The sequence below is a fragment of the Brugia malayi genome (genome assembly GCF_000002995.4).
Source record: "Brugia malayi strain FR3 genome assembly, contig: Bm_v4_Chr1_scaffold_001, whole genome shotgun sequence".
Taxonomy (NCBI): Eukaryota; Metazoa; Nematoda; class Chromadorea; order Rhabditida; family Onchocercidae; genus Brugia; species Brugia malayi.
In genome coordinates this window covers 14,453,213-14,475,207 of record NW_025062475.1, presented here as the reverse complement: position 1 = coordinate 14,475,207, position 21,995 = coordinate 14,453,213, and the positions used below count along the sequence as shown (strand labels likewise).

General features: G+C 21.7%; 1 protein-coding gene across 3 annotated transcripts; it reads right to left on the bottom strand.

Moving 5' to 3' along the window:
* Positions 1 to 15: 15 nt before the first annotated feature.
* On the bottom strand, positions 16 to 21,273 carry Bma-unc-49 (the record flags this gene model as incomplete). Of its 3 annotated transcripts, XM_043077874.1 has the most annotated exons (18): positions 16 to 108; positions 399 to 538; positions 617 to 782; positions 887 to 1,116; positions 1,492 to 1,641; positions 2,723 to 2,770; positions 3,143 to 3,347; positions 3,681 to 3,725; positions 4,405 to 4,467; positions 4,632 to 4,794; positions 5,041 to 5,096; positions 5,370 to 5,569; positions 7,321 to 7,467; positions 10,001 to 10,083; positions 12,693 to 12,832; positions 13,624 to 13,728; positions 17,189 to 17,363; positions 21,206 to 21,273. In XM_043077874.1, the coding sequence occupies 18 exons, from the start codon at positions 21,271 to 21,273 to the stop codon at positions 16 to 18; spliced, it is 2,277 nt and encodes a 758-aa protein (XP_042933808.1). The 3 variants fall into 3 exon arrangements, with proteins under 3 accessions (XP_042933808.1, XP_042933809.1, XP_042933810.1); XM_043077875.1 differs by lacking the exon at positions 4,405 to 4,467; XM_043077876.1 differs by lacking the exons at positions 2,723 to 2,770; positions 3,143 to 3,347; positions 3,681 to 3,725; ... (3 more) ...; positions 5,370 to 5,569; positions 7,321 to 7,467.
* Between the last annotated feature and the right edge of the window lie 722 nt (positions 21,274 to 21,995).

Below are 21,995 nucleotides of genomic sequence, written 5' to 3'. Positions count from 1 at the left end.
ATGTTTGATATGATATTAACATGCTCTTTGTTCTGCATTATCTCCATATATTCTCCATTTTGATAAGGAGAGAAGTACTGTCCAATAAATGAAATTGAACGTGAGAAACTGAAATAATTATATAATAATAATTCGGAATCAGTTTATCATCGTTTCATTTAACCTTATTACTTTAATTTTCTTTTATACAGTTGGTGATCTTCTTTTTTTTTTTTTTTTTTCGATGTATTTTCGATGATTTGATCACTTTGTTTTGTAAACAGTTTGTTGAGTTTTTGATAAAATTTACATTATGGTTGAAAAAAAAAGTTACAAAATTTTAATAAACTATAAGAATAAGTAATTTTTGCAGAAAATTAGCGAAGATGAAGAGTTGATAAGATGAAATGATAACAAACCGAAACAGGGAATACAATTCGAGCGATAAGATCCACTCGATTATGCTTACAAAAAGTAGCACATTTTAGTGGACATTTTGGTTTAGCTACCACAAATACCGAAACATCTTGTTCGCATGTACATTCATCTATACGAGCATCTATAATAATTTATTTATTAGCATGAAATTTATTCCAATTCTTTCTTTTTTTCAATTTTTACTTCTTTATACTTATACCTTGAAGTAAATCTGGTGCTTGTAATTGCGGTGTAAGTTCAAAAATATTTTTGCTTTTATTCTTCTTCTCATCTTCATATTTCTTTCTGGAATATGTTACAGTAGCATATTCGATAAGTGCTAATACCACATTTAAGTAACAAAATCCAAGATAAACATCTACAGCCTGAAATATCAAAATATTTATTGAATTAAAATGTATGTTAAAAGAAAATTGTATTTATGTATAAAAATGAAAAATTTTATTCGAAACTTACTGAAATAAGCAACCTTAATGTAGGAGACAGGTGGTAATCGTCTATTTGTACTCATCAGAAGATGTGTTTCACTCAATATAGTAAATGTTCCAATAACGGTACGTGATGGAGCTGATTCAGGATTGATCCAGAATGATACCCAGCTAATAAAGACGACAAGTATTGCAGGTATGTAAATCTGAATCATGTAAAAGCTAAATTCTCGTTCGAATAAGAATTGTGCCCATAAACGTGAATAAGAACCTAAATAAATTTCATCATTAATCAATTGTTTTTTTTTTTGCACAAAAAAAAAAATTTAAATTTAATGCATTTACATTTTAATGCTTTCAACCATTAACTATACATTGTAACGTTTTTTTTTTTTTTTTTTTTTTTTTAAAGTATAATTTCTTTTATTAACTAATAATTTTTATTTATATTAAGCTTTTCTATCTATGATATTATTTTCAATGAAATATATTGACATTTCTAATTTTTAATAAAAAAAAAAAAAGAAAAAAGTATTCCATATTATTTACTTTAATCTTAAAATTAATCTATGATGAATTAATGAAATAGTTTTGAAAAATAAAAAATTATTTTAATAATATAAGTAAGAATTAATAATAGACAAACCAGATGAAGTTGTTGCTATTGTTTTATTAATGCATAAACTGGTAAATCGATAACTGGTCAATTCGAATGGTTCAACTTTGACCGCTGCTTCACAGTGGACATCTTTTAGTTGACACCAATGATAATGTATTGTTGCAATAGTATAACCATCTCAATTTTTTGTTCTTTTTTCTTCTTTTGTTTTATTTTTTATTTTTACTTATAATTCTTTTTCTTTTTATTAATAATAATCCTAAAGAAAAGGAAAAATTTTTGAAAAATTATTTAATCTGAAATTATTGTTGAAATGTGATTGCATACAAAATTTGTCATTATTTTATATAATTATTTTATATAATTTAATCAATAAATATCTATCTTAATGTCAAATTATTCAATAGTTTCTTTTTTTTTTTCAGAAATTTAAAATAATTGAATTTAAATCTAAAATAAGAAGTTAAAGTTAAATTTGCAATGTTAAATTATGAGCAACACTTTCTTAATTCTAAAATTATATATTATTTTTTTTATTTTAAATGAACACATAATCTTTCATTTCTTTCTCTTTTCTTTTTCTTCATTAAATGCTTTTTTTTTGAAAAATTTATCGTTTCAAAATTATTCACATCTTTTAATCTTTCTTTTTTTTTTCCATATTATCGTTTATATTTCGTAGATACTTATGCAAATTTTTTAAACAACCCATTTTGATATAATATAATTTAAAAAAAAAAAAAATTTTTCAGTGAAAATAGAGGATAAAAAAAAAGGCTAGATGCACCAGGTCTATTCATACATACATACATATATATATATAAATTAAAAAATTACAAAACAAAATAATCAAATTACAATTACCATAGTAATCTCAAATTATAAACAAAATATTAATTAAAAGAGCAATAATTATTATTTATAAAGTAATAAGCATGCATGTGCATGCATGCATGCATTATACTTCCTATATATTGCATATTATCACGCAACACAAAAGTGAAATAATAAATATATTTGCAACTACATCAATATACATTATCAATTATCAGTTATCAATCATGAACAATAAATTATTAATTAATTCATTTATATTCAATTATTTATTTAATTTTAGAAAAAAGCGACAAAATTGATCAAAAAAATAGGCTTGATCTTACTATGATTATCATTTGATTATCCTCGTTTGATTTGTTTGCATATATATGTTATATACATTTATTACTATTTTTTTATTAATCAAATAATGTATATTCACTGGTATCCACGAATGAACTAAGCACTGTCATAATTGTCCAATAAAATACTGAAATTATAAATTAAAATTAAATTTGCTTCTATTCATATCAATTTTATGTTTACGAAACAAAAGAAACAAAAATCATCTTGTGTTGCTTATAAAGTTTTTATTTTCATTTGAAAATTATACTAAGTTAAAAATTTTTGATCATTTAAAAAACTTTATTATATAAAATTGATATGTATTTTTTTAATTCTGTTTTAAAATAAACATTTCATATTTTATCATTATCATAATCTTTTTTCCCTTTTTTTTTTTTTTTTTTCGTTTTTATAGCAAAAATTATTCTATTTATGATTAGTAATAATAATAATAATAATAATGATAACTGCTAAATTTATTATATTGAAAAGAAAAGAAAAGAAAAAAATTACTTACAATTAAAAGTGAAAAATAGCATAGGGAAGAAGAAGCGTGAGCATTTATCAATTTTAGACGGCGTCACACTTCTACACGTACGTGATGCTCGTTTTGGTTTCATGAACGGCGCTGGCCATAATGTTCGATCTGTCACCAATCTCGGATTCTGTATGAGCGGTATTGTACGACAATCACATTCTGGCATCATTGCTTCTGTTACACTCTGTTAATATTACATTCATTAAATTAAAAAAAAAAAAATTTAATTAATTGATATTTTTATTTAAATTTAAAAAGAATTAAAAACTTTCTATATTTCTGATTTATATCTAATAATATTTTATAATAACAGAATCAAAAAAAAAAAAAAAAAAAAAACAAAAAAAAGAGGGAAAAAAGAAATTGAGAAACAGCTATATCTGATAAATGAATTGATAAATGATAAGGAGAAAATAAATGTGCTAATCAGTAAATGATAGGATTTTTCTTTATTATTAATTTAAAATATAATTAACTTGTATTTTTAATTACAAATATTTGTAGTACAGAAGCTTACAATGTTAGGATTTTGACTTGGTCCACCAAGGAACGTATCCATTTGCTGAAAATTTTAATAGTTGAAAAAAAAAAAAAAAAAAAAAGTGTTAAAGCATAAAATAATTAAAAAGACATTTCATGCATTTTACGTGAAAACATTTACGTGTTCACCTTGGACAATACCGTTAGCTTGCTATTGCATGCAGCGTGACGCTAATTAGCTTTTTGCTATTAATCGGAAATGCAAATTTCATGTTTGTTATTTATTTAAATTAGCTGCAATAAGATCACTTTTTTTCTCTTTTTTTTTTTTTGAAACCAAACTTACTTTTTACTATTACTCTAATGATTACAATCTAAATAAACTAAATAATATATTAATTCATTTTTTTTTTAAACTAACCAACAGTTTTCTGATATTTAAAAGTTAATTTATTAAAAAATGCTTATATTTTATTGCAAAATTTTAAAAATTCACTAAAATTAATATTCATATTTATGAATATTATAATAATTATTACCTGCTATTAAATTTATTATCTTTAAAATAATTGCTTCATCTAATTATTATTAAAACAATTATTTTATCTTAGTGAAATGAATTACCTGTGTACGAATGAATTTTTCATCTTTTTTATTTGCAAATTTTTTGCAAAGTAGTGATAATGTGTGCATGGGTAGGTTAAAATAGAGTGATAACTAAGCGCTATTTGATGATGATATGGTCTACTTAGATCACTTACTTTGATGGAGGATTTACCCGGCGAAGCATAAGTATCATTGATAAGAGTCATATTTTGATATGACTGAAATTATATTTACTCTTTCATATCCCTAACTTTTTGTTGTTTCATTAAATTTGCGTTTTTTCTTTTGAAGAAAAAAAAAAAAGTTTATTATTTTTTTTTTCTTAAAAATAGAAAAAAAAAAAGGAAATGTAATGTTGAAATTTGAAAAGAAGAAAAAATACCATTTTTGTTTCAGCACTAGAAGTAATTTGACCGTACATTGGCATTTCAACAGGCATTCGTTGTTCCGCTTGTTTACGTCGCCTTTCACGTCTTTGCGCCAATTTTTTATTCATATAACTAACTACTGCATATTCAATTAAACTTGCAAATACCATTACAAAACTGAAAAAAAATTTTTTTTTTTCCTTTTTCTATTATTATTTCTTAAAAAAAATTTATTCAACCAATCTTCAAATTTTTTTTGCTATTTTAAATTCCTTTTATTTATTTATTTATTTTTTTTGGTTTTTATAAGTTAAAAAAAGCTATAATATTTGTAATATCTTTGAAAATTTTAATTTCATATTACAATTTATTATGACATTCTTTTGCTTTAGCATTTATCTTATTATTAACTATAAAACTAACCAAAAATTCAAGAAAACATCAAGACCTTTGATATAACTAACTTTTGGCATTGCATTCTAAAAAATAAGACATAATTAATTAGCTAATTATCAAATAATTTTTTTGTTTTCAAAATTTTATTACTTATTTAGAAAAGTAACGTTTATATCTATACTTAAAAATTCAATCATTAAAAAAAAAAAAAAAATGAAAAAAGAAGGAAAAATAAAACATTTTATTAGACTATGAGAAATTTTTGCTAACAATTTCGAAAATTTTCATAATTATCACTTAAACTAATTAAAAATTTATTTTTTAAATTTTATTTAAAAAAAAAAAAAAATGTTTACATTAGTTGTAGTAATAAGTGTTGTCATTGTTAATACAGTAGTAACACCAAGGCCAACTCGTGCTGGTGATGCTTCACGATTAAGCCAAAATGATACCCAAGAAATGGTGACAATAAGCATTGAAGGAATGATAATATTCATGAGGTAGAAGCCAAGATTACGACCCAACAGCACTTCAAAATATAATCGAACATATACACCTGTAATAGTTATATTTAATTATTTATTGTATTAATTGTTTAGTATTATTAAATTTCAAATAATTATTGCTAATACATCTAATTTTTTTTTTTTTTTTCATCAAATTTCATTTTATTTCGTTTCATTCATTCATTTCTTTTTTCTTATTTATTTATTTAATTTTTTTTTTTTTACTTTTTATTAAAGTGCATAGAGCAATGAAGCGAAAATTAATTGTAATTTTTAAACAGAAATTGCTCATTTCATTTTTTACAACTAAATCATTCAGCGTTAATAATTTCAAATATAAAAGTTTATCTTATCTTCAGAGGTTTCCTTTTTTTTTTTAACTTTTTCTTATCGAAATGTTAAAAAAAAAAAAAAAATGAGACGATAGAATAGACAAAAAGAAAAAAATATTTTTTTTTTATTTTGAAATTTTTATTACAAGAAAAAGGAGAAAAAAAGAAACTTTATAAATAATAACCTTTTCTAAAAAAAAAAAGAAATTTTTTTAGAATATATTGATTCCTCTCTCTTTCTTTATTTCCATCTCTCTCTCTCTCTCTCTTTCATCATTTTTTTTTTTTTTTTGTAATCAAACATTTACTTATTTGTTACAAAAAAATATAATTTTAATGAAATTTCATTTTCATCTCATTTTCAGCAATTTTTTTTTTAATAAACTACAAAAAAATAATTTTATTTTTAATGTAATTTATTCAATGCTTTTTTTTTTCTTATCATTATATTTTAAATATTTCCCTCAGTTTTTTTTTTAAGTTTTATCTTTCCAGGAAAATTTGAAAGCAATAGTTGATTGATTTTTTTTTGCTTCTGAGTGAATAGCACTAATTTCCATATATAAATAAATGTATAAATAATATGTGATTGTATATAAATGTAAATTTAAATAAATAAATATATAAAATATACATGTAGAATGGAAAAAAAAGAGGAAAAAAGATAAATAAAATTTGAATGGTACATAAACATGGCCAATAGGCTAATATAGGCTTCTTCTTCTCCTTTTGGCTTTTGGCTTCTGGCTTCTAGCTTTTGGCTTAGCTTTACATTTATCAAAAGTAAAAGAAGGATAAAATAACTTTCCAAACTTTCATATTCTCATGAATCATAAAATTTATTGAAGAAAATAAAGGAGAAAAAAAGGATCACAAATTTTTTAATTTTTAATGGTATATATGAAAAAAAAAAATGGAAGAACAAATAAAAAAGTAAATAAGCATTTTTTTTTTTTTGACTATAAAATTTTCTTTTTTTCCTATTATATCAAAAAAAAAAAAAAAAAAAAACGAAGAAATTTATTGATTTAGTTTTTTAATTTTAAATTATAATTAGAAGGTTTTTTTTTTTATTTGAAGCCAAAGTTATGTTTATTTTAATTTTATTTTTATCGTATTTTACCATTACATAACTAATTTATTCATGCATTTTATATAAACAATAAAAAAAAAGACATTTAATAATCGAAATAACAATATTTTTGGTTATGTTTTTCTCTTCAAAAAAAAAAAAATTTTGAAAATTTTGCCTATTATAAACTCAATAATTTTAATTTATCTTTTTTCTTTTGTTTCAGCTTTCAAATTTCTTTTTTTAACTTTTTTTAAATTAATTTTTTTATCAAATTATCAAAAAACAATGTCATATCTTCATTATTGTCATTATTGTTGATGAATAATAATAAAAATGATAAGGTTGATAATTAAAACCACTTTTTTTAAGAGAAAAAAGATAAGAGGAAACTAACCTGAAGAAGTAGTTGCCCTGGTAACATTTACCCGATAACCGACCGGTTTAAATTGTGGCAGCGAAATATTCTCGAACCCGACTACTTGACCCTGATCCCTACGATCTTTGCCCCAGAATAAAGCTATATCAGCCGTTGTATAACCATCTGAAAACGAAAAACCATAATATGTAAGGAAATTTTTGTATTTTAAAAGTCTTTAAAATATTTTCTCGAAGTCTTTTTTTTTTAATATTTTCTCGAAGTCCTTTTTTTTTTTTTTTTTTGAAATTAAATGCAACAAAAATTGAAAAATGATGTGCACCAGTGTCATATATAAATGTGTGCAGCAGTAAGTAGCAATATCAGTAATAATTAGCATAAACATAACATAAATCAAAAACATAAATACAAACATAAACATTAAAATATAAGCATAAAATGATGGAAGCAATGTTAAAAAGAATTATTAAATTAAGCAATAAATTTAAATTTATTATTTTGAATAAGGAAGAAAAAAAAAAAAACAGTGCTATGAGAATTTAAATTAGTAATTTGGGAATTGAAAAAGCAATAAATGTTGCTTTGATTAGTTTAAAATACTTCAAGTGATATGTTGAAAGATAGAAAAAAAATACCAAATATTATTTTTATTATTATTCAATTTTTTTTATAAAAATATGTTTCTAATTATAAATTTCAATAAATCTAATATAATTTCATTTTTTTTTTTTTTTTTTTTGACAAATTACTCTGACAATCAATTGTTAACTTTAGGAAAAAACTCAAATTTTTTTATTTTATTTTTTTTTGTTGTAATATTTCAAACTTTCAAAGCTTTTTTAAGAAAAAGAAAACGAGCAATAAATAAAAATATTTAATGAATAAGTTGTTGCAATTATCAATCAAATCATTGATAAGTATTTTCGGGATACGGTCATTTGTTATTATTCACTACAAAAATCGGATGACCCTGTCCTGAAATACTTATCCTATAATAATGCCAGAAAATAGTGATTATTAAGTTAATAATTCTATTAGTAATCGATTGATTGCTATAATCAGAGAATATAAAATCATTCAAACATACTTTTTTACTCAATATGAAATGAAACAAATTAACTTAAATCAAATAATGTAATATGAACTGATTGATTACTATTAGTTAAAAATTACAAAAAAATGAACAAAGTTATTTAAGGTTAAGCATCAGAATAATAATAAAATTGCTATGTTTAAGCATACGAATAATTATAATAATTAATAATAATAATAATATCACTAATGTATTACTATGATATGTATGATGTTTTTAACAAATTCGAACTTTTTCCCTAAAATTACAATTTTTCATCTTTTTTTATTTATTTATTTTTTTTGGAAAGCGTTTGTTATTCGTATGGATAAATATATTAAATTACAAAGAATAAAGTAGTAAAACGAAAATTGAAAACAGAAAAACAAAAAGGAAAGAAAAATGATAGCTAATAGGTTATGAAATTTGATCACATTTCAAAATTTGTTAATTATTATTTCAATTCTAAATTACTCAATTAGCATTATGATATCTTTTTTTTTTTTTTTTTTTTTAAAATTAAAGTTAAAAAATTTTTTAGCTTCCATCTTCAATTTGACTGTTTGATGAAGTGATGAAAATTAAAGAATGTAATTATTTAAATTGAATGTTGGAAAAAGATTTTCTAAAATCAGAAATGATTTGGAGTTACTTTATCAGGTCAATACATTCATTAACTGCGAAGCAATTAGTGGTAGATAAATTAATTAAAGCTTACCTTAAACATTCAAATTTTGCGCCATGTCTTAAAATAGATTTTATGAAAAAAATTAAACTTACTTGAAACTTGATAACAACATGTCTATCATAAACCATTATCGTATAATCATAATTTTTCTTAAGCACACTAAATAGCATTCAATAGTGACACATTCCCAATTATCATAATTATCAATTGTTGACAATAAACAATAAAATAATAATAACAATTTAGGATATTGAATTGATCAAATATTTCAAGCAATTTAAATACTTATTAATGAATAGCAAATGCATTTACTAACATTATGGAATTTTGTTTCAAATAAATTTATATAATGCTACTATCAGATATTCACCAATTGTATATAATTTAATTTTAAATAAGCATAAAATTGTCTAAAATGAATTTTATCTTTCATCATATTTTTCTTCCATTGATTGATAAGTAAAACTAAATTAATAAAAAATATGTCAAAGAAGGAAATGAAAAACAATGCAATTTCATAATTGAAAATTTTCTACAACTTAAAAATAATAATACAATTCAAAATTTAAAACAATACATTTGAGAGAAGACACTGGTGCACCTTGTAGTAAATCTGGTAATAAACATACAATACAAATTTAATTTATAAATAATTTTTCAAACTGAAGAATAAGTTGAATTATGATGCAAGAAGGATAGTTTCATTTCTGTGCTCAATTTAAGACTTTGTTTTAGATTCAAAAGAAAGAATTTTTTTTTCTTCTTGATCATTAATAATATTAAATTACAACAAAGTTTGAAATTTTATAAATTTTCAGCAAAATGAATAAAGCTGAAAATTCTTTGGTCATCTTGGAAAAAATAATGCAAAAGTAATGTGAGTTAATTTTTTTTTTTTTTTTTTTTAGCAATTTAGAGAAAAAAGAAAGGAATCTTACAACTTTCGATTTCAAGTTTGCATTTCTGTGAATCCATCGGGAAAAGTTGTAGTTTCATGGGACATGTTGCTGTCACCGTTAATCTGAATGAAAATGAGACCAAGTTTTATTGAAATTAACTTTTTGACAATGCTATCAAATCATTATTGATACATTCATTCCGTTTTTTTCTTTTTGATGTCCATTTTTGTCGTTTTATTTGAAAATTCCATTTTAATTTATGCAATTATCAAAAATTTAAATTTAGAAAAAATTTTCACTGTTATCATTTGCATATGGGTGCATAGGATATCATAGAAGGATTGATTATTTTTAGCAGTATCAACTGATAAGATGATAAATACTTTTTTTTTCTTTTTCGTTTTTTCTCATAAAAGTAATCTTAGATCATAATAATCAATATAGTCTCTCACTAAATTTATTGGAAACATTTGCATTGTATAATGGTATATAGTTGTATTAGATTTATCTCTATTTTGAAATATTAAATTAATTATTATTTAGAAAGTCAAAAAAGAAATTTTTCGTTATGTAAATTAATGCAAATTGTTTTAGTCAAATAATGGCAAAATAATTTGTAATCTTTAAAGTAGTAATCATTCACATGAATGATTATTGTTGAGTTTAGTTTTAGCATAATTGTTGAAAGCTGAAAAAGGGAATGACGCATTGTTATTGCGCAATATGCATAAACAACATTTTTGCGCACCAAATTTTAAACCAAACACAAATTTGGTTTAGATTAAAAGGGATCAAAGAGGAATTTCAATTATTTATCAAAATTTAAGCAATATGTAAGCACTAATCCACTTTTTTTTTTTTCTGAACAAAATCCTACTCTTTTCTTTCCCTCCTTCATTTTGTTTCCACAAAATGAGAAATGATGACACTAACTAAACTAAATGGTTTATCCATCTTTTCCTCAGACTTCTTCCATTTGCGTTTAGCTTATCAAAAATTTCAAATTTCCTCCTTTAAGCCTTAATGTCTCTCATTCATCTGTCCAATGTTTCCTAGCCTCATTCATCATCCTTTTATTCATTCATTCAATCCTTTCTTATATAAACTGTCAAACAAAAAAAAAGGAAAAAAAAATTTTTCATACGTTCTTTCTTTGAACATCAATTTTTCTCACTTTAAAATCTTATTCCATCTCTCTATATTCTATCCACCTCTATCATCTTATTCCATCCTTTCCTACCTAATCCTATCCAATTTTATTCTATTCTATACTGTTCACTCATATCTGTCATACCCTTTCCTGTTCCACCTTATTCTATTCTATCCAACCCTATCCTATTCCTCCAGTCTATCTCAGTTTATCCTATCCTACCCTACTCTATTCTATCTCAGTTTATCCTATCCTATCCTACTCTATTCTATCTATCCTATTCTGTTCTATCTCAGTTTATCCTATCCTATCCTATCCTACTCTATCCTATCCTATTCTATTCTATCTCAGTTTATCCTATCCTATCCTATCCTACTCTATTCTATCTATCCTATTCTGTTCTATCTCAGTTTATCCTATCCTACTCTATTCTATCTATCCTATTCTATTCTATCTCAGTTTATCCTATCCTACTCTATTCTATCTATCCTATTCTTTCTATTCTATCTCAGTTTATCCTATCCTACTCTATTCTATCTATCCTATTCTATTCTATCTCAGTTTATCCTATCCTATCCTATCCTACTCTATCCTATCCTACTCTATTCTATCTCAGTTTATCCTATCCTATCCTATCCTACTCTATTCTATCTATCCTATTCTGTTCCATCTATCCATCCATCTACCTATCCTATCTAATCTGTTCTATCCTATCCCAATCCTTTCATATTCTACCATAAAATGCTCCCTCTTAACTAATCAATAGCATCCAATTCTCTTCCCTTTACTAATTACATACTATTGCTGCTCCTTTTGATATCAGCAACTGATAAGATTATTAATGAAAATTTGAGATGAATGGAATGCTTGAAAGAAAAAAAAAAAAGTGGAGAAGAAGAGAGAATTATTGCTAATTTTGGTGTGAATATTTTGTTTTGATGTTTGATGTGATATGATGAGATACACTGATAACACTGATAATGAATGATTGATGATAATAATAAAAGATACCTCAGAAAATATAAGTTCACTTCAATATTTACATGCATTTTTTCATTTTCCTTTTCACTTTTTTCATTTTTTTTTTTTTTTTTTAGACACGTTCTGATGAATTAAATTAACTTCGTTAGACGATTATTTCTCAAGCAAATAATGTTAGAAATAAGAGGAGAAAAAATAGAGCAAAAGAGGGCAGAAAAGTGAAAAGATAAAATAGTCAAACAAATCATTATTGAATATTATTAGGAAATCGATTGATTGATTGATTAATTTAATATGAATATGTGGATTATTGATTTATCTTTTCCCGGTTTTACTTTTTCAAATTAAGAAAAGAAAAAAACAGGATATCGTTATTGGCAATCTTTTCCTAAAATACTGATAATGATGCTGATTGCAGTGTTGATAATTAATTAGTGCTATTGATTTGACGATAATGATAATAATTGTAATAAGAACTTGTAAATAAGAGAAAAAAAAAAAGGAAGGAACAAAGTATAAATTAATAAACTTAAAAAAAAAAATCGAATGTTTGAGAAGTATTGCAAGAAAAGCAAATAATTATAATGAATATGATAGAACCTTTGGGAAGTAAAAACGGTACCATCCGGATCGATTCTTAAAAAGGAATTATGGGTTGTTGCAGTATGAAAGAATGATTTCTTTTCATTCGGAAAAAATGTATCCGGTTTCCAAAGTTTCTCCAAATAATCTACACCAACCTAAAATGGCAAACGATAATATCAATTTCAGGCTGATAATGTTTACTTCAAGATAGTATCGCTTCTAGTATTTGTCTTATTTTGTTTTGTTTTGTTTTTCTTTTTTTTTTTTAGTTTAAAAAATAAAAACAATTATTAAATTTCTTTTTTCACTTTTTTTTTTTATGACATTAACATTATTTTAAAAAATGTAATATTGTTTGCATTCCTTTGATTATTTCCTTATTTACTAATTGAAAATTTATTTTGTCACAAATGCGCATTACAAACAAAGTTGAAGCATTTTTCAAATCAGAGGAAATAAGTTCGTTTCATTTTTGCAAAAATGAAGAGAGAAATTGAAGCATTTTAAAAATTTCGCCATCTTCAATTCAAAGTTCGTTTGTCCCACTTTTCAGGAAAAAAAAAAAAAAAGGGAAGTTTTTTTTGAGCAAAACTACACCATAGTGAACATATATTTCTCATCATCAAAAAAAAAGTTGTTTCGTTTCAGCATTTTTCTTTTTTAAAAGCTAATCAATTTGTTGGTATATTGAAAAAAAAAAAAAAAAAAAAAAAAAAAAAAAAAGGAAACGAAAAAAGATAAGAGCTTAGAAAAGTTTAAAACCATCGCTGAAAGAACAGATAAAAAAAATTTTTGAAGTTAAATCCAGAATAAAGCCATTCCCACCATTTTCAAAACCTCTGTCCTCCTCAGTTATGTTTATCACTTATCCATGAAATAAAAGATTGAATTAAATTAAAATGAATTGAATATATGAATTTAATTGGAATAAGTCAACTAAACTTACTGTCAAAGATTCAATTTTCCCTTTTTGATAGCCATAATACATATCACCAAATGCTAAACGTGGATCTTGCCATGTTTGCCGTAAATAAAAATCAAGTGTAAAGTCCTAAAATTTCAAAAATTTTTCAAACAAAAGTTTTTTTTTTTTTTTTTTCTGAAAGAACCAATTATTCAATTTGAGCAAAATTTGCGTATTTATTTCTTGAAACAGAAGAGAGAAATAAAGAAAATTGTTGAATTTTAAACTTTTGCAATAATAAAATTGAATTTGTTGCAATAAATAACAATACAATGATTATAATTTTAAATGATTATTTTATTACGCATTTATTTTTGCATAATTTTTTTTTTTTAAAAAAAATTTTTTTAGATACTAATTTTTTTCTTTTTTTTCAGTCGACAATTCCTATTAAATTATTTCGGATGGCTTCCTGATATAAATTTTTTTTTTCAGAGATTTCAATATTTTTTTCATGCATATACTAATTTGTATGCCTTCCCTTTCACACTTATCAATTCACAACAATGCAATTTTCCTCTTCAAACGATTTAATGATGGCAGTTCGTTAATTAGTTCTTTGCTAATATTGGATAATTTCATCAAATGCTTCTCAAAATTTATTCACATTATAATCGATAGTAATAATGGCTATATGATATATTAAAATGATTATAAAAGTTAAAACAAAACAAAAAAAAAAAAAAATTTCGTGAAAAATTTCTAATAAATTATATATTTTTTTTCAAATAAAAATACTGCATAAAAAAATTACATTAGAAAAATTTATTATAAATTATTTTCTTAAACAAATGAAATATTCTATGAAAGTTGGAAAAATAAAGCTTTTTCAAAGAAATTCATTATAAATAATATTTTCAAACTCTTATAGAATGATAATGCATTTTATAAAATTTCAATGAATGTGCAACATATTACTTTAATATATAATTATTTGAGTTATTTCTTGTTTTTTGGTCGTTTTTAAGTAACAATGTTACCTTCAACTAATTCAAAAATTACTATTTTATTGTATTTCATATGTAATTTTGCGCTGTTTCTTTTATTTTTTTTTATTTTAATCAAATCTAATTTTATAAACTACTTTTTTCAATTTCATTCATTCATCTTTTCAAAGGAGATAGAAAAGATTACGGTAGCTTACTGTAATAGTACAATTCATTATTAGCTGGTTATACGGTATAAAAATAATTTCAGTTTTATCTACAACACATCATTCATTCATTTTGTAATGTATTTTCATTTATTTTATCTCAAAATTATTTGTCAAACGGCAAAAAAACAAAAAACATCAAATTGACAAGTTTATAGAAAGTACTTAAATTTATTTTTTAAAATGTCGTCAGCTAAATTTTTGTTTAAAAAAAGAGAAAAAAAAAGATAAAAGAGAAAAGAAGTAACAAAATATCATAAAATTAAAAAAAAGGATAAGTTTACCAAACAAAAAAAAAAAAAAATCAAGGAAGTATTCTGTGTTAGTAATGATTTAAGAAAAAAAAGGAAAAAAAAAAAGCTTAGGAAAACATTTCATATCAGTAATGATTACACAGTAATGTTTATTTAAGACTTTTATTGCTTATAATATTATATATTTGATTGATGATAAAAAAGAAATGATAGTGCTTTTTTTGTTTTTTATTTCTGCTATATTTTGATAAAATTTATGAATAATTTCACACACAAAAATTTCATTTTGATTTTAAATTATAATTCTATTTGCAATATTTTGCTAATGATATTTGACATTAAACATTAATTAATTTAATTCGTTTGCGTTTTATTACTATTTTTTAAAATTAAGCTTATATGATGAATTTGCGTTACTCAATAATTTGCAGTAGTAAAATTAGGGAAGCAATTTAGCATGGAAAGATAAACAAGTAGGAAAGAATAAATAAATAAATAAATAAATAAATGAGTTCTTTCGAAAAATAAGGAAAGAACTCATTGTTAATATTTGACAATAAGAGAAAATTCATCTTTTCTGATTATAAACAAAATTTCCTTTCATTTTTCCTTTTAAAATTAACATTTTAGAGTAATCTATCTTACAACAATTTCTTATCACTACATTTGATACAACTTTTAATTGTATAAATCAGCTAACATATTTAAATAAAAATGCGTCTTTTTTTGGACTAAAATTATTGATAAATTATATTGATTATATGAATATGTAAAATTACAATTGTTAAAAGTTAACAAAAATTATACTATATTATAAATATATCAGAAATGAAAAAAAAAAAAAGAAATTTTTTTTTGATGTATTAAAAGACCTTTCAAAAAAAAAAAAAAGGGTACTATCATTTACGAGAAATTATTTTACTAATTTCACATTTTTTTTTTTCATTTATATTTTATACTTGCTAAATTCTTGTATAATAATAATGAAGTAGAAAAGAAAAGAAAACAAATTTTGAAATTATTTAATTCAAAAAATTGAATTTTTGCATAAACAACTTTAAAATTTAATCCTTCTTTACTTGTTGATAAGTCATTATTTGCGCATCTAACAAAATCACTTTTTGTTAAAGCTATACAGTTCCCAGGAGACAATAAATTAATGATAATATTGCTTGGCCAGTATAGCTGTTGTTGTTAAGAGCCAAATTAAACTAACATCAATTGAATGCATCACTAGGCTACATAATGTATTATAATTATTATTATATATGGTGTAAAGTATTTCATTCACAATATCGATTCTGCAAATTATTAGCAAGTTTGTAGAATAAATTTGAACGAATAATAAAATATAGCAATTTAAAGTTTTAAAATAAAAGGCTAATAAGGCTTTTTTTTAAAAAAAAAAAAAAAAGAAAAGTTAAAATTTCAGCCTTAGGTAAATTATAAAATAATTCATATACTTTTAAAATATCATTTACACTTTTACAATATAATTTTTAAAAGCAGTTGGATTCAAAAAAAAAAAAATATGACATTTTCAAAAAGTGTGATATAACATTAAAATTTGATCGAGAATTTCATTTATTATAATCATTATAGAATAAGCAAAACTTTATCAAACTATCAATTATTTCAAGAAAGAAAAAAAAAAGTTAAAAATGAAAAAAGGGAAAATTCTTACGAAATGGAAATTTTTCGAAATGCAAAATTCAATAAATTAAGAAATTTATCTTTTTTTTTTTTGCCATTAATTCTAATTTTTATTAAAGCCTATTTCTAAATTTGAATTATTTTATTAGCACATTCGTTTTATCTATTTGCTGCTGCACATTATATAATAATAGGAAAAAATTTTTATCAAAAATAAAGCAAACAAAATTTAATAATTATCTAATATATAATTCATATATGTATGTTAAAGTTATTTTTCTTACTTAATATAATTATTTATACAAAAATAATAATAAAAAAAATAAAATGATTAAAAGTAGCAAAAAAAAAAAAAGATAAATAATTAATTAGAAAATATAAATACGATAAAAATAAAATAAGGAAAAAGATGAATTGTAATAAAAGAAAAATATTTTTGATTTAAAAAATTCTTTTCTTTTTGCAAAGAAATTCAAAATTGACATACCATATCAACCTCAGATACAGCACTGATACTTGATACGTGTATAGTTATACCTACGTCAACTGGTTCAGCGCCATATTTAGGCCTTAATCTTTTATCATAAGTTGATTTATCAACAAGTCGATTTAAAATATCAGAAATTGCTGTTGTATTGAAAGTTGTACCACTCGGATAACCTCTGTAAATATAAATTTACTTCATTTCTATATCATTTAAATAATTATTAAATTCTTTGATAAATCTAAATTTTTTTCTTCTTTCTTTCATGAAATTTAGCATTATTTTATATTAAAAAAAAAATATATATACAAAAAAAATTTTTTAAAATAAAAAGATACATTAAAAAAAAAAAAAAAAAAAAAAAAAGAATTTTAGTTCTTTAATTTATTATCAGACAATTAATAATTTTTATGTGATTGTAAATAATTTTCAAAAAAAAAATTTTTTAAAGTTTTTAAATTTGCAATTTCAATTTTAGTGATTTAAAATTAATTTTTAACATCAAATTCTTTGTTATAGAGGGGAAAAATATAAAAAAAAAAAAAACAATTTTTTTTTGAAATGAATGAAAGTTTAAATTTTGGTAATAATTCTGTTTTAATCGAATTAAAACTAAAAAGGTAAATTAAAAAGAATATAATAGTTTAAGAATTATTAATTCTTTTAAATGCACTTCAAAAATTTAATTTTATAACATCATTCATTTATAATAAAGAAAATTTTTTTTTTAGCTAACCAAACTATCCACTTCAATATGCTTTATTTTTAATTTTCATTTTTAGAAATCCAATAAATATGGCAGAGAAAAAAAGAACAATTAATAAAAAAAAAAACTTAAAATTATTAAAATTAGTTGTATAATTCAAACAAAATAGAACGCAAAATTTTCATAAATTTTAAAATAATCAAACATATGCAAATTAATTTTTACAGTAATAAAATAAATAAATGTTATTTCAATGTTTTTTGCCTAAAAATGCCTTTAAAAAAAAAAAAAAATGAAAAATTATGCATAACTAATAATAACAATTTAACTTTTTTATTAAAACAATTAATTATTAAAATTTTTTTCTGGTGAAAAAATTTTAAATAAAAAAATCTTTCCCAATAAAAAAAAATTCATTTATTTTTTCTCTTCTTTGAGCAATCCTATAATTTTTGTATTTTACAAAAATTAATTTAAAAATAATTATTTATCAAAAGATTGATAAAAAATAAAATATTTGAAAATTAAAATAAATTATAAGTGCAAATGAGAACAATGCAATGCATTGGGAATTGAAAATGCATTGCGTGCATGTTGGAAAAGTTTTGAGAATAAATGAAATGTTTCAGTTTTTGCTTAAAATCTAAAAATTTCAATAATAAAAAAAAAAGAGAGAAAAGAAAAAATATGATTGAAATTTTTTTAGAAATAAAATCTGACTTTAAATTATTTCCTAAAACTTTTTTTTTTTTTCATTTTAAATAAAATTCCATTCATTTATCAGTAAAAAAAAAAAAAAAAAAAAAAAAACAAAAAAAAAAGAAAGAAAGATAAAAGTTTGGTGAGCGAAAAAAATTTTTAATTTAGTTTTTGGATTGAAATTTCAAAAATAAATTTTATAGTAGAAGTATCAAACATTTGTAAAATATTTTTCATTTATAAAGTATTTCATTTTTTTATTTTAGAGATTATTTTCTTTTTCAATTAAAATTTAATAATAATAAAATTTTCCATTGTATTACAAAATTTCATATTTTTCTACTTTTTCTTTTTTCTCAGTAACAAACAAAAAGTGTAACTTTATTTGTTTATTCTTAGATTATATATTTGTGAAAAAATTAAAATTTTTAACAAATAACAAATTTTTTTTTTTTGAAAAGAAAATTATCAATTTTATTTTTTTAAAAAAGAAGAAAAAAAAAAAGAGAAAATACTGCAAATCATTTCACTTTTTTTTATAGTTTTAATAAATCAAATAGCGATAATTGAAATATTTTGTTGAAATGCTTGAAATTATTTATTTATTTATTATTTTTGTAAATTTTATTATTCCTCACTTATCTTAAAGCATTTGTTATAGACAGTGATAAAATTGCAGAACTTTCAACAAGCAGTTGTTCAAAAGAGAAAAAAGTGGAAAAGTATACCCTTTTTTTTTTATTTACAATTTATCAAGAAGAAAACTATTTTCGTAAACCAGAAAAAAAAAAAAGAAAAACGGATGAATTTTGATGAAACTTTTTAAAATGCTATTTCAAAAACAAACGTTCAAATTAAAATTAAAATTTGTTCTAATATATTGAGTTAATTAAAATTAAAATTCAATTAAAATTTGAAAAGTTCTAATATATTAAGATTTTTTTTGTTATATATTATATTTAGTACAGTCGTTTTATGTTTTTTTTCTTAAGTTTACATAATTTATATTATTTTTCCATATATATATATTTTATCATTTTTACAAAAAAAAAAAGAAAAAACAGAATTAATAAAATTTTTAAAAATAATTAAACAATGTTAATTAATCAAATATTAATTGAAATTTATATGAATTAGTAGATTTATTGCTATGATAAATATACCTCAATGATAACTGCAATTCATTAAATAGCAGCAAATTTAAGTTACTATTTACTATTTTTTGTTTTTTTTTTTTTCTTTTCTATCAAAATTTTTATGTAAAAAAAAATAAAAAAATAAAAAAGGAATAGAAATGAAAATAAAATTGGAAATGAGAAAAGATTAGGATTAGAAAAATAAATATTTATTTGATGGATTATCAATTTAAATAACAAAACGTTATGTTAGCTACGGTTGTCATAATCACAATTGTTTATATTTTGTTAAATGTAGCATTTCAAATGTCATTCTGTCATGCAACCATCAAATCAAGCATTGTTTGATTTGACATTTTGATTTGACACGAAGGGCATTTGTTATCGGAATACTTGTATACTTGAATTAAATTTGTTTCTCTCTCTCATTAAAGTATAAAAAAAACAAAAAACAATAAGGGAAGTGAAAGAAAAAGGAAAAAGAGGAAATAATTGAGAATGAAAATGTTTATATATAAAAATTTTAAAAATAATATTTTAAAAAATTTAAAATAATAAAAAATAAAATAATATTTCAAAAATTTAATTTAAAATTTTGAAATAGTAAAATATGCTAATAATAACAAAATGAATTAAAGTTTCTTTTCTTTTTTTTTTTTCGTTAATCTTTTTTCACTGATTTTAAAAGTTTAATTAATGGATGCATGATATGCTTTTAGCATATTTAATGCAAACACGCAATTAAATGACATAATTGAAATTTTATAAAAATGTAAACAAATAATAAGAATTTATTAAAAGTTTTCTTTCTCAAATTACAGTATCATTTAGATTTTTAATTTTATACGAAACATTAAAAAATTTTTTTCTTTCTGTTTGAAGAAATTGAAAGAAAAATGCATAAATGATTCGAATTATCATAGCTTTTTGCTTACCAAAAATAATATGAAAAAATTTTAATTTCAATAGTAATTTCAAGAATTTAAATCATATTATATATTTTATTCTTACAGAGAAACAAAATTATTTATAAATTAAAAAATTTGCTCTCTGTTTATTTCAGTAATAAACCAAAAAAATTTGCTTATAAACTTATATTAATCAAAAATTTTTCAATATAACTTTCAATAACTTTTAATTTAAAGAAAGATTTAAAGAGGAAAAAAAAAAGAAAAAAAGATTGATCAAAATTTTTATAAAAATTTGCTAATCTATAATTATTACAAATGAAAGATGCAAATATTATTAAAATACTACATATCAGATCAAATAAAATTTATTCCAAATATGATTAATTAATTAATTACACAATAGGTATAGATGAATTTATTTTAAATTTAAATTTACCAATTAACATTTTACATATATTTCAACTAAAACTCATCATATCATTTTCTTTGTTTTAAAAAAAAAAAAACACAAAAAGCAGAAATTAAAATATTAAAAAATATAAATTAAAAAAATCATTTTAAAACTTACATATAACCAAGTGTAGTGTTGTTGTAAATAATATAGTAAACGATGAAAATATATGAGATATGGTACATGGCGTTGAAGCCAGAAGCGTCATTGATTATTTGCAGTACTGTTTGTTTATTTTCTTTTTTTTTTTTTCTTTTCTTTTTTATTTTTAGAATATTCTATAAAAAATATAATCAGCTAATAGTTATTTGTAGCAGTTAATAAATTATTATACTAAACATCAGCTAATCATCAATAATTATTTATATATACTTACTATCAATCATTAAGCATAATATTTGTATATAATATTTAACTTTTAAAATTAAAAAAAAAAAAATAACATTTGATAAAATTAAAATAATTTTTTTTTTCATTTTTGTTTAATATAAAATAATAAAAATTATAAATAAATAAATGACAATTGTGTTAGTATTAAAAGTGAATTTTGAATGAAAGAAAATTGAGAAAAAAAAAGAAAAAAAAAAAAAAAAATGAAAGAGGATGGAACTTTTCCGCTAAAGCTTCTTCATTTTCCGCCCTCCCATTTTTATCCTATTTTCTACTTTTTCTCCTCCTCCTCCTCCTCCTTCTGCTCCTCCTCCTCCTCCTCCAATTCCTCCACCAATTCATCCACTAATTCCTCCTCTAATTCCTCCACCAGTCCCTCCTCTAAATTTTAAAGTAAGAAAAATAAGAAAAAGGCTTTATCTCAATATATATATGTAAAACGTAAGTACGTAAAATTCTTTTTAGGCGCTTAAAATCATCCAAGCAAACACACAGACACATTCAAGCATTCATCTCA